At 42.1% G+C, this 19109-nt stretch overlaps 1 protein-coding gene across 9 annotated transcripts in view; it reads left to right on the top strand.

Annotated features, from left to right (window-relative positions):
• Nucleotides 1-16718: 16718 nt before the first annotated feature.
• Nucleotides 16719-19109, top strand: part of trdn (triadin) — a 52428-nt gene continuing 50037 nt past the window's right edge. For 3 of the 9 annotated variants that reach the window (XM_060041008.1, XM_060041007.1, XM_060041013.1), the window contains exon 1: nt 16720-17191. In XM_060041008.1, coding sequence (XP_059896991.1) covers nt 17173-17191 — 19 coding nt within the window. In that variant the 5' untranslated portion in view covers nt 16720-17172. Of the gene's footprint in view, nt 17192-19109 lie in introns of all 9 variants that reach the window. The other 6 variants (XM_060041006.1, XM_060041012.1, XM_060041009.1 and 3 more) reach the window with 4 other exon arrangements.

Raw genomic sequence — 19109 nt, 5'->3', positions numbered from 1 at the left:
TTTGTTCAAGTTACCGGCGTTGCTGTAGTTACCGGTCTTGTGTGTTCCAACAGTTTATTAGCGGTGGTATCTAATAAATCGCTGTCCAATCAATACTTCATTCACTGCCTCTTCCGTGTTCATTACAATATAATGAATAGACCCGCGTCGGGTCCTCCGACGTCTATAGTGGAAGTTGCCGTTAGTTCTAGCTGGGCTTAATCAACAAAGCGCCGCCTTCGTCAGCGACTTTGATGGAATACCCCTCATTGTTACATCATACATAATTAGCCTCAGCTTACCTTTCTTTGTGCAGCCTCAGGTGGCGAACAAAGTTGGAGGTTGTTGCTTCACCGTCTGAAATCTTCGCACCACACGTTTTGCATTTTGCAATGCGTTTTCTGTCTTGCACGCAGTAGTCTTTAAACGCAAATGTAATTATTCTAGGTATCATCTTCTCTCCTACTCCATTAACTCTGCTGTTGTCGTTCTTCGTTGATTCGTGGATATTTCTGCATCCGGCACGTCATGCACGAGGGAGTGGCTAGGCGCCTAGATGCGGAACCAAATCTCTCCTTGATGTTCTTCTGGTCCATTGATGAGTTTTCTTAAGAATGTATGGGCGGCCATTTTTCAGTCCGCTGTCCATTCTTTAATATGTCCATGGTTGATTCCCATATGTTTAGATTTTTGTTTTGATTTGAAACACGCAATGACATTGCAGTGATGTCATTGCGTGTTTCAAATCAAAACATATGTTTAACTCTAATCCACTAGAGTAGTGAATATGACAATAGGAAAAGCTAGACCCGTTGCCCGCTAGATGTACATTTTGGAATCCTGCACATTATAAGTTCCTACATGGATTTTGTCTTAATCATATTGTTACGTATTTTAAGAATCTAAGCTACACACACATAGACCCAATGAAGCAGGACCAAACATATAAGCCGTAAATACTATACATAGCCACAAGGGGAGCAAGACCTTATTGGAGGCTGCTCCAGCCACAGATAGCAGCACCTTTAGATATATGAAGAAGCCATTACGGCACCCCGGCCACGCCCACTAGGCCACGCCCACTTGACGGTCTCTACCTGTGCACTCGAGGTGGAGAGCGTCAGAGATTTTCAGGGACACCCGCGAAGGGTCACGGGCCTCTGCCCGTGGCCCGTAGTAGCTAGAGTTATTATCTCTCACACGTGTTCAACACGACTCCACGACTTTCGTTCCATAGTCAGTTACCATACCGAAACATGCCTACTTTAACAATAAAGTGAGTTTAAAGCAATCCCGGATTTGAACCCTTTCCTTGAAGAACTATTCAGCATTTGGTGACTCCGACGTTCTTGGAAAAGTTCTACCGAGACTCGAACCACGCGGCCGTTGGAACGCAGTACAAGCTGGATGCAGGCGCCATTGAAAGGTAAACAGAACCTGTTGTCAATGACCCAAATCTGTAATAGTTAGAATAGTAACATTTAGGCAAATAGCTTGTACTGCCTCCGTCTAGCTGCGGGGTCTCGTGGTCTCGGATTGTAATTCATACAGCCGGTTACTTGGACGGCCTCATATACGCTTTAATAAATTAAATAATTATATTAAAGGAACAAAGGGCTAGGAGCGTGTTTTTATGGGTTTGTCGATAGACTGTATCCAATCCCGTCTAGATCTAATGTTTGTCCCACGTGGGAGAAATAATACCTGTGGTTAAATGTTGTATGGTGTATGTGATGTCTTTATGGGATTGTTGATAGACTGTATCCAATCCCGTCTAGATCAATGTTTGTACCACGTGGGAGACATTACCTGTGGTATGGTGAATGTACGGATGTAAAGCCAGTACAGGCCAAGATATTATTTATTGCCGGCCACAAACGTTCCAAACTCTTACGGTGGGGTGAAGGATAGGTCATGTTTTTAGCGTTAATCTAGCTTAGTTGCATATTAAACCGGAGGCTATGCCTTTGTTTGACCTGGAGTTAGAATGGGATTGATTCCTCTCGGCCCGGTTCATGTGCAATGGCAACGAGATGCGGGGCGCTCCTATGTTTGAGCGACTCGTCATTGAAAGGCTACTTTATTACATATTTAATTTACTTTTTCACATTTTTGTCGAGTTTAAATCGTGACAATATTCTTAAGACTTATGGATACTGTCAAATCTGCGTTGGAGGAATTCAAAAGCCATTCTTCATCAAGTTATGGAGGTTTATTCTCTGCTGGGGTCACCACGTATCCAAATCCACCGAGACGCACTTACGCTTGAGCGGACCTTCTGGAGCTTCAACTCGCTTGCCAGACAGTTGATTTATCACACGAACAACTGGATTTCATACCAACAACTCTGATAAAGAAGACAATACGGAGGAAAAGAAGATCGAGAGGAGGAATTAGGAACAGGATAGGAGACGAGGAAGTAAACTCGTTGCCAGGGCGACTAACTGGCAGCGCGCACAGTCGCAGCGGCCCCTCTTGAGATCTGTGAGATTGAGATTGAATGTTTGAGTGTGAGACGTCCTACGAACATAGTTTATGACAGGGAAACAATGTTAAACATTAGGACATTGAGAGCGAGTAACATCACTGGCATTCACTGGCATCTGGACATACTACGCAAACACAGGATACTAACGGACACTGTGACACCGTGCCTGCAACTGCCGGGAGGAGGAAGCAGCAGAGACGGGGTGGACGTAAACAAACTGAAAAGCTTCTTTCAGCTCCTACCCTCCAAGAAACACTATCGCAGCTTAAGATGCTCCACCACCAGGCTGCGGAACAGCTTCCTACCTCAAGCTGTCAGGATGCTCAATGCACCAGCGTCCCACATCTTCTCACTGGACTTTATTTATTATTTATTTATTTATTCATCATTGGGACGTTTGTTTGTTTGTTGGTTTGAAATGTATGTTTGATCTTGATCCGTGAGAAACGCCTTCTCGTTTTGTTGTTCATTCAACAAAATGACAATAAATTTGATTTGATTTGATTTGATGTGAAAATCAAATGTGCAATTTCGTATAGTGTAAAACGCAGCTGTGAGGCAAACTTACGCAGTTTTAAACCAACTGTTTTGTATGCATCGCTAACCCGCCGTGGAGACAAACTTGCAGAAATCTCATACTTCTTATAGAGATCCAATACAGTGCGTTTGACCAGTGCTATCTGGGTCGAACCAAACCAGTTTGAATATACCGCGGACGTTGGGTGTAACACGTGGGGTAGGATTTAAAGAGACAACGCGTCTTGGTGACGTGGGTTTCCTTTGTCCAGACGTCCGCCATCTTGGGTCTTGCAGAGACCAAGAGCAGCGGGGAGCCCAACTACAGTGTCCAACTACATTCTCTCCCTCTCCCTCTCTCTCTCCATCCCTACCCCCCTCTCCCCCTCTCTCTATCCATCCCTCTCCCCCCTCTCTCTATCCATCCCTCTCCCCCCCTCTCTCTCTCCATCCCTCCCCTCCCCCTCTCCCTCCCTCTCTCTCCCTCCATCTCTCTCTCCCCCCTCCCCTCCCTCCCTCTCTCCCTCTCCCCCTCCCTCCCTATTCTGCAAGTCGGTAGGGGCCATCTTGTCTGTTGTTAAACACTGCGTGGTCTCTGACCTGGGACAAAAGCAGATCCCTCTCCCTCCCTCTCCCTCTCTCTCTCTCTCTCTCTCTCGCTCCCTCTCTCTCTCTCGCTCTCTCTCTCTCACTTTGACTCTCTCTCCCTCCCCCTCTCTCTCTCTCGCTCTCGCTCACGCTCTCACTTTGACTCTCTCGCTCTCTCTCTCCCTCTCACTTTGACTCTCTCGCTCTCTCTCTCCCTCTCACTTTGACTCTCGCTCTCTCTCTCTCTCTCTCTTCTGCAAATAGGTAGGGACTGCACTAGTAAGTCTTTTGTTAAGACTGCATGATCTCTGACCTGGGTAAAACAGATCTCGCTCTCTCTATCTCTCTCTCTCTCTCTAGAGATATGTTCTCTCTATCTCTCTCCAAGCACACACTTATTGAAGGCAACAAGTGTCATTTTTGACCTGGGTGCTCCTGGCTGTTTTGATAAGGCAATGGTAGCCTGCACAAAGGGACCCCCGGTGTGTTATGTCTGTCTGTCTGTCTGTCTGTCTGTCTGTATATGTTCTCTCTCCATAAATATATTCCCTTAAAAATCCATCTGTTTCAAATAATAACAATGTTTTGGCAGCTACTTATTCAGCCAATGGTGCAAGTATAATTGTCTAATTTCACTAGTCAATAGCTGGAAGTATTATATTGTATATTTCATTCCAATATCTGAGGTATTTAGTTTGATTTTGATTTAAATATCAATATCTAGTTCATAACTACAGTTTCCGCACGCTCATTAAGTGCCCTCATCCTCTACGAATCAATAAATCCATAGCAATAAGTTGAAAACCATCGGTAAAGCAATAGTTTCGGGACACATAATATTTTTACTATAATTTTGTAACTAATAGCATTCAACATCTATGGGAGAACAATATTTATGTATACATGTGATAATATCTGTAAATCCACTTTGTTTGTACAGACATATTACTTTTGGGCAACCAGGAAGGTTGTTCCACAGTTTCAATATGGAATATTGAAAAGTAATTAACGTTGTACAATCTTGTAACTCCCAATTCCTCGCTCTTTCTCTCTCTGTCTGCCTGCCTGTCTAAAGGTAGGCCCTCCCTCACCCCGTAAATTCCTTCCCCACCCTTTGTCCCTGTCTCCGCAGGTCCGGTCATCAGACCTTTCCTCCCCACCCTTTTGTCCCTGTCTCCCAACCCCCCTCATAAAGACCCCCCCCCCCCCTTCCCCACAGAATAGTAAGGTCCTCCACTATCGGTCTCTGTGAAGATCGAGCCACAAAAGAACATTAACGAGAGTTCCAATCATTATTATCTTTCACTTCTCCCATTCTTCTGAACTTTCCTGAGGCCGGCACGGTCTGTGTTCCTAAGCAGTAGCTCCATTGCGGACGTTCAGAGTAAATACCACCTATCTGATGATCCGCTAATAACATCCAAGACTGCATGATTACCTTTTACATTCAAGTCTGTTGATATTTTGTTATTAAAGACGATGAATTATTAATCTACGAGTCCCTCCTAACCCTTTACACTCGTAAAAGTCCCCACCACCCCCCCTCCAGGCCCAGTCTAACACCCCGTCCCCTCACTGGCCTTCCATCTCTCTCTCTCTCCTCCTCGTCTCTTCCTCCCGCCTAAACCCTCCTCGTAAATCCAACCCCCAGCCTCTCCCACGACACATCTCTCTCTCTCTGTCGCTATTTTTTAACAACGATAACTTCTATTTGTAGTTCCCCTTATCATCCAAGAATCTCATAGGGCTATCTGTGTACATATAAATGTACACACAGCGCAGAAACAGAGTGTATTGAGAACACAAATTGCGGTTAAGTGGTAGCCTTATGCCATAAGGTACCACAGTTTTCAGCCGGACAGATAGAACTCAGAGAAGTTTCTGTAGTTGGCTGACACGTATGTAGTTTGGACCGCAGCCAAATTTGTAGTTCCTGGTAGTGAATCCAACCCCCCCCTGTCCCCTCCCTTCGATCCCCCTTCGTAGATCTCCTCCTCGTCTCTTCCTCCCGCCTAAACCCTCCTCGTAAATACAACCCCCAGCCTCTCCCACGACACATCTCTCTCTCTCTGTCGCTATTTTTAACAACGATAACTGCTATTTGTAGTTCCCCTTATCATCCGAGGAACACATAGGACTATCTGTGTATATATACATGTACACACAGCGCGGAGAAAGAGTGTACTGAGAGCGCAAAATGCGGTTAAGTGGTAGCCTTATGCCATAAGGTACCCCAGATATCAGCCGGACAGATAGAACTCAGAAAGTTTCTTTTATCGGCTGATACGTATTTAGTTTGCACCGCAGCCATATTTTGTAGTTCTTGGTAGTGCCCCCTACTCGATAACACGAGATTATTCCCAATTACATCTCAACATCTCCAAATGTACCACAAGAATATAACTATTATAAGTCCCAACTAGACAACCCCCAGCTTTCCAAGTAGCCGATCTACTGCTTTCCCCTCATCCAGCTCAAGAATCCCCTTAATTGTCTGCCCCCACCAGACGAGACCAAATTTGCCTTGCAACAATAGGGTAATTAAATAGCCGTTCAAAACCCCTCTTAACTTTAACATTCATACTGAATCAGAGGGATCTAATACATTTATATACACCCCATGCTACAACAACTTGATAGACAAAGACCTATTGATTTCCCTGCAGATCACACAGCCCTGCAACTTAAAGAGGAACACACCTAGGCTGTACCTTCAAACGCTCTCTACCACACACTACCTTATTTACATTGCTTAAAGAAGGAGGCTAAACCCCTTCCTATTGTCAGTTAAATTGTAGTCTTATCTCATTGTTCTTTCTCCCCCTTGCCCCTTCCCACCCCTAACACCTGGTAATATGTTGAAACCAGAATGTACATTTGGTATATGTGTTTGTATATTTCAGGGTCTGTGTGTCTGGGTGCTGAAATACAGGGAGCCAGTCCCTAGTTGATATCGGCAAAACACGCAAATATTTGTGTAGGTTGTAATCAATGTTTTTTGATTCACCAACATTAATAGTTTAAACGATCTATAAATGTCTTGCATTTGTACTAAATTTGTTCTCTTTTCTCGTCAGGCCTTTACAACCCGAGCAGTAATGGATGCCCGACATTCATCATTTTAATCGTTAACATTACTACAAATATTCTCTTTTCTAATCAGGGAGTGGCAACACAATGATCAGTTGCCAACGATCATCATTTTACTTCTGTGCATAATATCTTAATTCTCTTTTCTCTTTAGGAGGTGGCAACACAAGCATTATAGTTGCCAATCACTCATCTTTTTACTTCTCTGCATTGATCTTAATTCTCTCTCTCTCCAGGAAATGGCAGTATAAGAACGAATGCCAAACACTGACAGTAATTATTTTTTTCAGGTTGCTAAGCCCTTCTGTCTATTCAACATGCGTTTTGTGTAGCAAGACAGGTAGAGAACCAGGCTGGTTCAAATAGACACGGGGTTCAACTGCTAGAATAATATGTCTAATTAATAAATGGTGCACATGGTTTTAAACGGTGCCCAAGGAGGGAGTTAGCTTAACTGCTGTAGACACAATTACAATACGTTTTTTGCGAATATTAAAGGTACATGGGTTAAATTCTGCTATAATCAGCTACTACATACAAATAAACTGAATAACACTGCGTGTGGTGTTCAAAGGTCAACTATTGCTTCCATTGGAGCGATTGCAATAGATATAATATCGTACCACCAATATGCATGCATTATCTTGTATTCAACAATTAGGAATGCCGGATTCCAGAACCGAAAGAAGTCCTACAAAAGGACACCAACCCAGGGGTCTTACATCAAACCAGATCCCTGTACGACAGTTACACGGTGATCTTAAGATAGGAATAATTAATAAAAGTCTTCACATAATCTATGGTTAATAATTGGCAATATTTACAATTAAATTACATAAGTAGAATATAATGTAATCCATAATTCATCCTAATTTTGATTAACAATATACGTGTTACGTTTTTTCATTACAAGACAGTGGATACTCGATTATTACAATATATCACAACCAGTTTAATGGTCAACCAAAACGCACAGCCGTACGTAACCCCGACTGTCCCCAACTGACAACGTTCCGGTAAAAACAGAAGTATGATGCCTAATATTGAAATGCAGATTTTTAATATTAAGATATTTTGATAATGTACAAATTTAAGTTTTGTATGTTTGTATTTTCCCATGTGGTCTTGTCACCCTGTTATTCTGCAGGGTCGTTCAAAATCCTTTGAGGTTAGTGGAAATCAGTTCTCACTCTGTTCCTTTGTTGTCCTGTGTTGGTTTGGGCCCGTTATCCTTGATCCCCAGAGAAGCGCAGAGACGCAAGTGATAAGGAACGGCCAACCCCATATTTATGACATCTTAAGGAATGATGACTTAGATGACCATATGGTTAACAAAGGCTTTTGGTTTGTTGTGAGGCAGCTGTCTTCAGCAACACTTCTGAATGTGTAAGAACTCCTGGCCACTCAGCGGACCTCTCTGCAGACCCTTTAGAAAATGAAGGGCTCCGCAGGAAGAAATCCCATCTCAGGTCTCAAATTGTTGAATAATATGCTTATTTTTAAGTCTGTTGATGCATGTTATGATGCATCTTCGTTCGTGCTTTTCTTAAGAATGTGCATATAAAAAAATAAAATAAAAAAATAAATAAAAATAAAATGAAAATAAAAATAAGTAAAAATATAAAATGAAAACAAATGGTGAATTCATATACCATGTGTGAATGTCCGCTTGTGTGTGTCAGAGCCACCAAAATAATGGAGGTTACTCGACTGTTACATACACGAGGGGATATTGAAAGCATACCACATATAAAACTAAGATAATTAGAAAATGGTTCATTATAATTAACATGCAATAACATTTGCTTCACCCAATAACTTCTGAATTTTTCTTTTAGGTTCAGTTTTTGTTTTGTTTTAAAATATCACCCTATATTTAATACCCAGATGTGCATAATTGTTGTGAGTTCGGATTACTCTTATTCTACCTAGTTTTGACAGTTTTAATTGACCTGGCTCAAGATTCCCCCATAGACTTGGTGTCAGACGTTGGATTGTGGCGCTCCTTGGGAGCCGCCGAGCCACGCGTTGATCGACTAATCGTTCCTGCAGTGTTCTAAGGTGGTGACGGTGAAGCTCAATGGGAGGCTCCGGGAGAGTTCACAATCACGGGCTCCTTCGGGGAGAATTCAAGTGGGTCAGGAATAAAGGTTGAATTAATGCATCGATTTGATGTTGACCAACAAAAAACTAGATAATTATAATAATAAATACTGTTCATGTAATGGTATAGTTAGGTCTGGGACCTGCATAGCTAAAAAAACTGTTTTGGAAATAGTAATGGACGTGTCCGGGACATGTATAGCTATAAATAAGTAAAGATAAAACTGCGTTTTACTTTACTTCACTTTGCTAAGACAGATGCACGTTTGATGTGGTATGCAAAAGGCAGAGAATAAGGCGTATACACGTTTGATGTGGTATGCAATGTACATAGGAGTGAATCAAGTGTGGACAACATCAAATGCGAACAATACGTAGAATAAATGAAGATTAGGTCATCCAATAAACATAGTTAGTGTAGGACAATCGGGTAGTATAATGAAGGTAACTGTTGGAACCAGATACGGTTACAAAGAAGTGATATTGAACATTCAAATTTTAACATTGTTATTTCCCTTTTTTCATCTTTTTGGGTTTATAAGATAAGAAATGGATTAGCAATACATCTGCTCGCCAGGGACAATATAGGCTCAATTTAGATTCAGAAGTAGTGGGTTAACCTTTCAAATGCCACTGCTACTGCTGTAACGCTTTGTTACAACGTCAGCGTCTCATAGTCTGATTTTTTTATTTATTTTTTTTCTCTGATAAGTTACGGCACACAGGTATACTGACTCATGATGAAACATTTACGGTTTATTGCATTTAACAACAGCGTGGTTTCAAGACGGCTGCATAGACCCACAACTATCGACCTTTGGTTTTGTATGTACTGGTCTTCATTTATCTTCATAATAGATTGGTTTATGTACAGATAATTAAGGAAAGGAACTTCAACTTGGTTGCACTACACCGTTGCTAGGATTGGTTAATTTAATGCGCATGGCTGAAGCAATGCGCAAGGAGGGATGTAGTGTGAATATTAAATCAAGGTTGAAGGTTGAAATCAGCTCAGAATAAGGAACTCAAAACAAAAATGTAAAATCCGTACAAGCACTAAATAGAATTGGTTAGATGAAGGAAAACAAATGAGGCATTATCAATTATAATACAAACATATTTGAAACGCATACAATTTTCAGGTCCAATGTTTCCAGAAGCAAGATGAGTACCGTGTATCACTCTGACACAGCTAACTTTGCACGTAATGCTTACGGTTAGATTCATGCTTACACTTACATTTCTAGGGTCCCATAATGGACTTCCATTCGAACAATTAAAAATAGAATTATAGGAAATATGTTTTTGAACAACTAACTGCTGTACATGAGTTTGTATTTCTACAATAGAAACAAAAGTTCCAGAACCAGATGCAGACACACCCGGAGCCTATAAACTACGTCCGCCGAGCAAGGAGTAACAGTCACATGAGGAAATCAAATAACGGCAGGATTTGAATCGGTTCTGTTTTGGTTGTCTCTCATCTCATCTCATTTTCGACCGCTTATCCGGGGTCGGGTCGCGGGGGGAGCAGCTCAAGCAGGGGGCCCCAGAATTCCCTTTCCCGGGCCACATTGACCAGCTCTGACGGGGGGATCCCGAGGCGTTCCCAGGCCAGTGTTGAGATATAATCTCTCCACCTAGTCCTGGGTCTTCCCCGAGGTCTCCTCCCCACTGGACGTGCCTGAAACACCTCCCAAGGAAGGCGCCCAGTGGGCATCCTTACCAGATGCCCGAACCACCTCAGCTGACTCCTTTCTAAGTAAAGGAGCAGCGGCTCTAATCCGAGTTCCTCACGGATGGCTGAGCTTCTCACCCTATCCCTAAGGGAGACGCCAGCCACCCTTCTGAGAAAACTCATCTCGGCCGCTTGTACCCGCGATCTCGTCCTTTCGGTCATCACCCAGCCCTCATGACCATAGGTGAGGATAGGAACGAAGATCGACCGGTAGATCGAGAGCTTTGCCTTGCGGCTCAGCTCTCTTTTCGTTACAACGGTGCGGTAAAGCGAACGCAATACCGCCCCCGCTGCTCCGATTCTCCGGCCAATCTCACGCTCCATAGTACCCTCACTCGCGAACAAGACCCTGAGGTACTTGAACTCCTTCACTTGGGCTAAGGACTCATTTCCTACCCGGAGTAAGCAATCCACCAGTTTCCTGCTAAGAGTCATGGCCTCAGATTTAGCGGTGCTGATCCTCATCCCAGCCGATTCACACTCGGCCGCCAGCCGATCCAGTGAGTGCTGAAGGTCACAGGCCGATGATCCAATGAGGACCACCATGTTTTGGTTGTCCACCATATAAAAAATATGTAGATATATATTGTTTGGATAAATTACATGTATCATAATCAGCAACAGTTCGTTCAGTTTACCAGATAAAGTTAAAAGGAATATATATAGATATGGATATGTTATTGACAGAGCAAGGAGGGGTAAATGCGATGATAGGCACAACATGTTGTACTTTTATCCCCAATAGCACAGCTCCGGTTGGGTTGGTGGCCAGGGCGCTGGCATAATTACAATCCCTCAGGTTAGAATTGGCAGAGAACTCCGGCATTAATGACCCTTTCACAGGATGGATGGAGAATATGTTTGGGAGGTGGAAAGGCATGATCCAGTAAGTGCCCGTCGCGGGAATAAATGCAGAGACCGTGTTAATTGTCACCGGCTGCCGTTGTATTCCCTGTGCACGAGGGCTACTGCATCTGCTGACCACCACAGAAGTGGGCGCTACAGAAGCGCCAAGTGCCGTTCAGGCTTACATGGGGATCAGATATGATCCGATGAAAGCGAACGATACATCACCTGAGGGGCCCGACCCTATCCAGCTGTAATATGTAGAATAGTCAACACCTATACTATTCTAGTAGTATCGCCTGTATATAAGATAATCAATATCCCGGATTTACTTGAATAACAAATTTCTAAACAACCATACCAGGCTATGTTTGTTATTGTGTAGTGTTGCGAGTGCAACCCGTTATTTCTGAATCGCTGCATTGATAATGGTACTGTTGATCTTCTTTGAGACAGTTGTTTACAGGCCACCTATTGCTGACACGACGACGATGGAGAACCTGTTTGGAGGCTCCCATGATGTAAAAGTAACCTCTTTGTGAGCTGAGCCCTTGACAAGGAGGGACGAGTCTTGGGTTCATGAATTACAGGCCCGACGGCGACAGAAGAAACAATCGCTACGATAATAACAACGCCCAAAACCACCCACATGCAACAGCGCACCAATACACGAAGATCACCTGAACCACCCAAATCCATGCTAGCCTATCAATCATTTTGAATTTTTTAAATTCCATTATGACTACCAATTTTTACTTTACTTTTGCACATGTTGAAAATTGTATGACCTTGTAGCACATAACCAAAAAGTATTAGCTTAGGATTTCTATGGATACTTTTGTTTGTGTGTTGTTTGACCATATGATTGTATGATAACAAGATATATGTTCATTGTTGTATTGTTAAATAATGACCTGTATTTCCTATGAGACCCACAATGTGAATACCGTTTCAGTATTATCGGGGACGCGTAGTGGTTTTTCTCTATTTCGATAGAGAGGAGGGATTGTTACGTATTTTAAGAATCTAAGCTACCCACACATAGACCCAATGAAGCAGGACCAAACATATAAGCCGTAAATACTATACATAGCCACAAGGGGAGCAAGACCTTATTGGAGGCTGCTCCAGCCACAGATAGCAGCACTTTTAGATACATGAAGAAGCCATTACGGCACCCCGGCCACGCCCACTAGGCCACGCCCACTTGACGGTCTCTACCTGTGAACTCGAGGTGGAGAGCGTCAGAGATTTTCAGCGACACCCGCGAAGGGTCACGGGCTTCTGCCCGTGGCCCGTAGTAGCTAGAGTTATTATCTCTCACATGTGTTCAACACGACTCCTCGACTTTCGTTCCATAGTCAGTTACCATACCGAAACATGCCTACTTTAACAATAAAGTGAGTTTAAAGCAATCCCGGATTTGAACCCTATCCTTGAAGAACTATTCAGCAATATCTAGCAGATAGCACCACGTAACCTGTTATTCAGCACAGCTTTTTGCGGTGTGAATGGATGAGTAGCCTAATCCCAGTTATTTGGCTAGATCAAATAAATAACCATAGCATTGGTCACATAATCAAGATATTTGCCTAGAAGCAATTTATTTAGGCTACCTGCCTAGCACTACAACGAAAAAATATGTATATAGTTTCTGTTTATTAGACAAAGTGTTTGGCAGCATTTCAGTTCATAGGATCTACTTCGAACGGGAAATTAGGACAATCATAGTCCTGTTCAGTGTGTGATTAACTTAGTTTCGCAGACTTCACTCCACGCATTGCATGTCTGACAGTGCTTGCACACCGCTGCGCGGCAACCGCCCTGATAACCGGCTCGCTGCCGGGTTCAGCGCAGCGGTGTCAAAGGGCCAGGCGTTTTCAAAAGCGGCTGCTGCTGCCGCTGAAAGTTTAAACACGGGGAAACCTGAGCGGTAGGGCAAAATCTGTGCGCGTTCACGTGGGAGGCCACTGCTTTCTGGTCCAACAGCTGCTTTCGTAACCGCCTCCCCTCTGCCGCCCTTCCCTCATTGGAGGCAGCGAGTTGCCGCACGGGGGTGTGAAAGCAGCTGATATCTAACAATATTTTTTTTTGACTCAAGACATGTCGAGTCATTACAAGTCAAAGAGGCAAAGTCAGAGTCAAGTACCAAGTCAATAGCAGTCAAGTCTAAGTCGAGTCGCAAGTCATGCGTCATTTTGTCAAGTCGAGTCTGAAGTCATCAAAATCATGACTCGAGTCTGACTCGAGTCCACATCTCTGGTATTGACGTAATTGTATATGTTGATGGATACTTAGGGCACTTTAGATTACAATTATATTACCTTAACCCATACTTACTAATTTATATGCTTCTTACTTTCTCCTTCAGGAAGAACTCACCAGACAATCAAGACAAGGAGACTGGCAATTGAATTGAAAGAAACATTTTATCCGACAAATATAACACAATACAGGGGGGAAGGCAATTGCTTATTTAAAAATAAATACGTTGATGATAACACAATTTCAGAATTAATTCACTACTTAATTACTAGGCTACTTCATTAATTACAAATTATAGTTGCGGCTCGCTTATGTCGAGTAGCTTTTGCTTCTGAAGCGTTAGGACGTCTCAGCTGGGTTCTGGATTTCCTCACAGACAGACCCCATAAAGTCAGAGTTGCCACCCGGACATCAGGCACAAGGACGGTGAGCACAGGGACCCCCCAGGGCTGTGTGCTGAGTCCGCTGCTGTACACCCTCTTCACCTACGACTGTGCCTCCACCCAGTGCAACACCACCATCATCAAGTTTGCGGATGACACAACAGTCATCGGACTGATCACTGGTGGGGGGAGACAGACTACAGGGAGGAGGTGGCTCAGCTGGTGTCCTGGTGCCACACAAATAATCTCTCCTTAAACACAGAGAAGACTAAGGAGTTGATTATCAATCCAAGGAAGAGGAGAGACAAGCACAGTCCTTTGCACATCGGCGAGACTCAGGTAGAGAGGGTGAAAACCTTTAAATTTCCTCGGCACCTACATCAGCGAGGACCACTCCTGGTCTCACAACACCCAGCACATTGCCAAGAAGTCTCAGCAGTGGCTGTATTTCTTAAGAAAGCTGAGGAAATTTGGACTGTCATCCAAACTCCTCAGCAACTTCTACAGAACAGTGGAGAGCCTCCTGAGCAACTCCGTCACAGTGTGGTTTTGGAAACTGCACGGTATATGAAAGGAAGGCTCTCCAATGTGTGATTAAAACTGCACAATACATCTGTGGAGCGGCCTTCCCATCACTTCAAGACATTTGCAACACCCGGGTTACAAAGAGGGCACACAACATCACCAAGGACACTACACACCCCCAGCACACACTGTTCACACTGCTACCATCTGGCAGACGCTACAGGAGCATGAAAGCCAGAACAACCAAACAACAAAACAAAACAGTTTTTATCCACAGGCCATCAGGCTGCTGAATGACTCTCAAACACTGATGCACTCTGTATTTGCACTATATTCAATACTGTGAACTGTATTTATTTTCAACTGTTAGCTTCATTTGCACTATGTACTTATCTACTAATAATATTCAATATCCAATGTAAATATTCAAACTTCTATATTTCAATGTCTTTCAGGGCCTTCTGCTGTATGCGAACATTGCACATGCTAAACAGCACCTTATATTTAACCTTTTTTGTTTAACTAAATTCTACTCTTTGTACAGATTTTTTTTGTAGTTTAGTTTATTTATCTACTTTATTTTAAGCATATTTTGTGTGAAGGGAACTTGCAAATTAAGAATTTCATTGCCCAGTGCAAACTATGTTTCCATTGTGTATATGACAATAGACGATCTTGTATCTTATATCTTGTATCAAAGAAGATACTTCTAGCCTTGTAAGTGGTTTAAAATAGCGATTTAGTTTTTACCATGAGACCTGCCCCTATCTTTCCAAGTTTATAGCGGTTTGATAGAATCGGCTTAAAACAGCCAACTTAAGATTGCGTCTATATGCGCTTTTTTGCTCCCAAACAAACCAACTCGTTGCCATACCAAACATATCACATCCATTTTACACCGGATTTCTCCTTTAAGAGGGCCTCTCCGCATATAATAAATAAATAAATATACATGTATGAATATATATAGAGTTTAATGCATGGGTTAACATTTCGTTCTGAGCATCACAAAATCAATCAGACAATCGTGCTCTGGGAAACGATTCAATAGATTAATCTTCGTGAGCATGAGCACAAAAACGTTTTTGAGGAGGTCTGCTGTAAAAAACTGGGAAATCAGAGTATACCTAATACACTACATTTACCCTTTAATGCATTTGTTTTTTGACACATACATAACTAGAGGTTGCACTGTACTATCTGCGCACACCCCTTCTGTAGTCGAAGAAAATATCCTCAATGAAAGACCATGGTTTGAATTTTTGTGAGCATAAGCACGATCCATGAAAGAGGGGGCACTGCACTATCTGCTGCAAAAATGTATCTATCGAGTATTCATAATACAAAGCATTGACCCTTTGTTGAATTTGTGGTTCTGACATATACATTACTAGGGTGCACTGTACTATCTGCGCACACCCCTTCTGAAGCTCTCCCCTTCTCTCTCTCTCTTTCTCTCGCTCTCTTGTTTCGTATTGTAGAGCAAGAAAATTGTCAGAGAAACGGTCCAATTCAAAATGCATTGGTTTACATTTCGTTCTGTGGAGTGACATATAACTAGAGGGTCCACTGTACTGTCTGTGCACACCCCTTTTGAAGCCTCTCACTCTCTCTCTCTCTCTCTCTCTCTCTCTCTCTCTCTCTCTCTCTCTCTCTCTCTCTCTCTCTCTCTCTCTCTCTCTCTCTCTCTCTCTCTCTCTCTCTCTCTCTCTCTCTCTCTCCCTCCCTCTCTCACCACACATCTCTCACGAAATCGAGTGATACTGGGTTGGTGTGAACATATCCCAAGTAAGAACTTCTCTTTTCATTTGAAGGCAGGTCTGTGAGGAACAGGAGTGGGTGAGCGAGAAACGCTGGAGGGGGTGAAGGGGGTGTGTATGAGTGTGAGGTCACACCCCTTGCCTAAAAAGGTAAAGCCAAATGCCAGTGGTCCCAGGCAGCTCTAAGAATAACCCAGGGACATATTGCTTGACTCAGAAATAGGCTGTTGTCAATGAAAGGTGGCTACCCGTCTCCACCCTATGTTCGGTACACAAGTGTATGTCTCTGATTGCTTGATGCAAGTTCCATTGGTTCTGTTTTATTATTTTTAAGTTAAATGGAATTCCTGTAGACAAATGGAAGGGGAATGAAGAGATGTACTTTAGGAGACTGATGTGACTATTTTTACCCCCTTCCCCAACCCCCTTCATTCCACCCTCCTATCTCGCACTCCTCTGTTCCACATTCTAATCCCATCACACTCTGCTCCACCTCAACACATCCAACCACGCCAGGCCCCCGGAGCCCATACTCTCCTCCAACTTAAACTAGCTACCTCTTCGCACTCCACTGGGAGACTTCTTCATCCATACAATACAATTCTACGCTTCTAAGGACAAGCAGGAATATTACTTGAAGAGCGTCAAGAAGATGGATAAACTGGTGTGAGATTGTTGGCCAGTGGAAGCTATATTTTACTTCTCTCTCTCAAGAAGTCAGCACCACACATGGATGGGATGTTGCGTCTCATTTGACTGCAGGATTTACTTTGTGGAACAAAGAGTGTTCACACTCCTTGTGCACAATCTGCTGTAGCAGCTCATTTGTTTGGTGATGTCATCTGACTCCAGAATTTATAGGTGGATTCTAACTGTGTAAAACCAAAAACAATGACTGAGGCAGTTGAAGGTAACGTATGATCAATAAGTTCCTTTCACTCACCTCTACAATAATAAATCACCACAGTGCTGCTCAGGTTTTGGTGGACGAGCCAATGTAAAACTTAAAAATATTCCAAGATATGCCAATCTGGTATCTCCATTACTCTTTACACTGTGTTTATACAGTGTTTGCTTCGAACGGCACAATGCACAGTTGTGAAGAAATATTTGTCCAGGCAAATTGTGAATTGTTATCCGCTTAACTATTGTTATAGTTTGGTGAGATGGAAACATAATGACATATTAATGATCTTTCTCCATTAAAAATATCTAACAGGATTTGCATAAAGAATATCAAATCCATAGGACGTGCAAATATATATTTTTGAATAGTTTGAGTTTGTGGAGGTGAAATTTCTTATGCTATTTAAAACTGGGTGAGGTTGTCACTTAGAGGTTTCAGCTATCAAGCTACAACACTGAGATCAACACTGGGTTTGGGAACCACTGTTTTCGATACAATTCATTCTGTTTCTAGCAATTCTTGATTATGATCCCCTAGTTCAGCTTGCTATCAAATGGCTCACTACAATTCTGGTTCCCATGCTATTGTTCTTCAGTCAGGTTATTATCCTCTTTGGGCTGTTATTTTACTGTACAACAACGACGGCCTCATGTTGTAAATAATGAGGCTTTAAAGTATTCTGCCTTGGTCTTTGACAGCTTTATAATGACTATATAGGTCTGACGCTCTAAATCAAATGTATTAAGAGAGTGTGAGCACAGACGTACAAGGATACATTCATGTCAACAGAAGCACCCTGTGTTAACGTACAGAGGGATGAGTAAAAGTCACAGGGGATAGACGATGGATGCACTGTATTATCTCTTCAAAATAGTTTTTTTATTTTTATATGAAATGACAAAATACTGGTATTTTTAACAATATAAATAATAGTTAAAGTTATCAAATTATAGGATAGGTCTGTACCTGATTTGTCAGAACCACTATTGTGCCAGAAATGAGATTTCAGATTTTTGCTTTCAATTTCAGGTTTTATGGTTTGTGCAACGGGTTTGTGCAAACAGCCGGTTAAGATTACTTAGATGACACTGGTCACTAGTTCACATCCTTAAACACCATGATGAACCAGGAAGTGGAGACACAATTAATAGGGACTGACACTGAGATTTGGGGAATAGTGGGGTTATATAATATAGTCCCCAAGAGTGGGGTTATATAATGTAGTCCCCTGTCCCCCCAGTAAGTGTAGGGTTGTAGATAAAGTCGATATACAGTATAAAAGTGTGGTTATACAATATAGTCACTAAGAGTGGATATAGTCACTTATAGATAAAGTCAATCTATAAGAATGGTTATATAATATAGTCCATATATAAGAGTACAGTTATATAATATAGTCCCTAAGAATAGGTTACATAATATAGTCCATATATAAGAGTAGGTTTATATAATATAATAAAGACACAATATAAGAGTGGGGCTTATTATAGATAAATTATTTAACTGAATATATATATATATATATATATATATATATATATACGTATATATATTATTATATAACCCCATCTTGATAACCTCATCTTGATATGGACTATATAATATAACCCCACTGTTGCATAGAGACTATTTTATCTAACCTATATAATAATAATAATAATAATAATACATTTCATTTAGAGGCGCCTTTCAAGACACCCAAGGTCACCAAGGTCATATATATATATATATATGTTGTATAAAATTTCATAAATCTTTGTTGTGTGATTTAATGTTTTGTATTCAGGAACACATGCAACCGCACAAGCTAAGGTCACTTAATGAACACAAACTACTCAACAAAACAGTTCATATTATTACTCTTATCATAATTCATGTTTTTTGAATTACCTGAGCTCGCTCTAGTCAAATTCTTTTTTAT

This window comes from Gadus macrocephalus, chromosome 21 (assembly GCF_031168955.1).
Source record: "Gadus macrocephalus chromosome 21, ASM3116895v1".
Taxonomy (NCBI): domain Eukaryota; kingdom Metazoa; phylum Chordata; class Actinopteri; order Gadiformes; family Gadidae; genus Gadus; species Gadus macrocephalus.
Note: the sequence above shows the minus strand (reverse complement) of the source record. Positions and strands in the feature narration are given on the sequence as shown.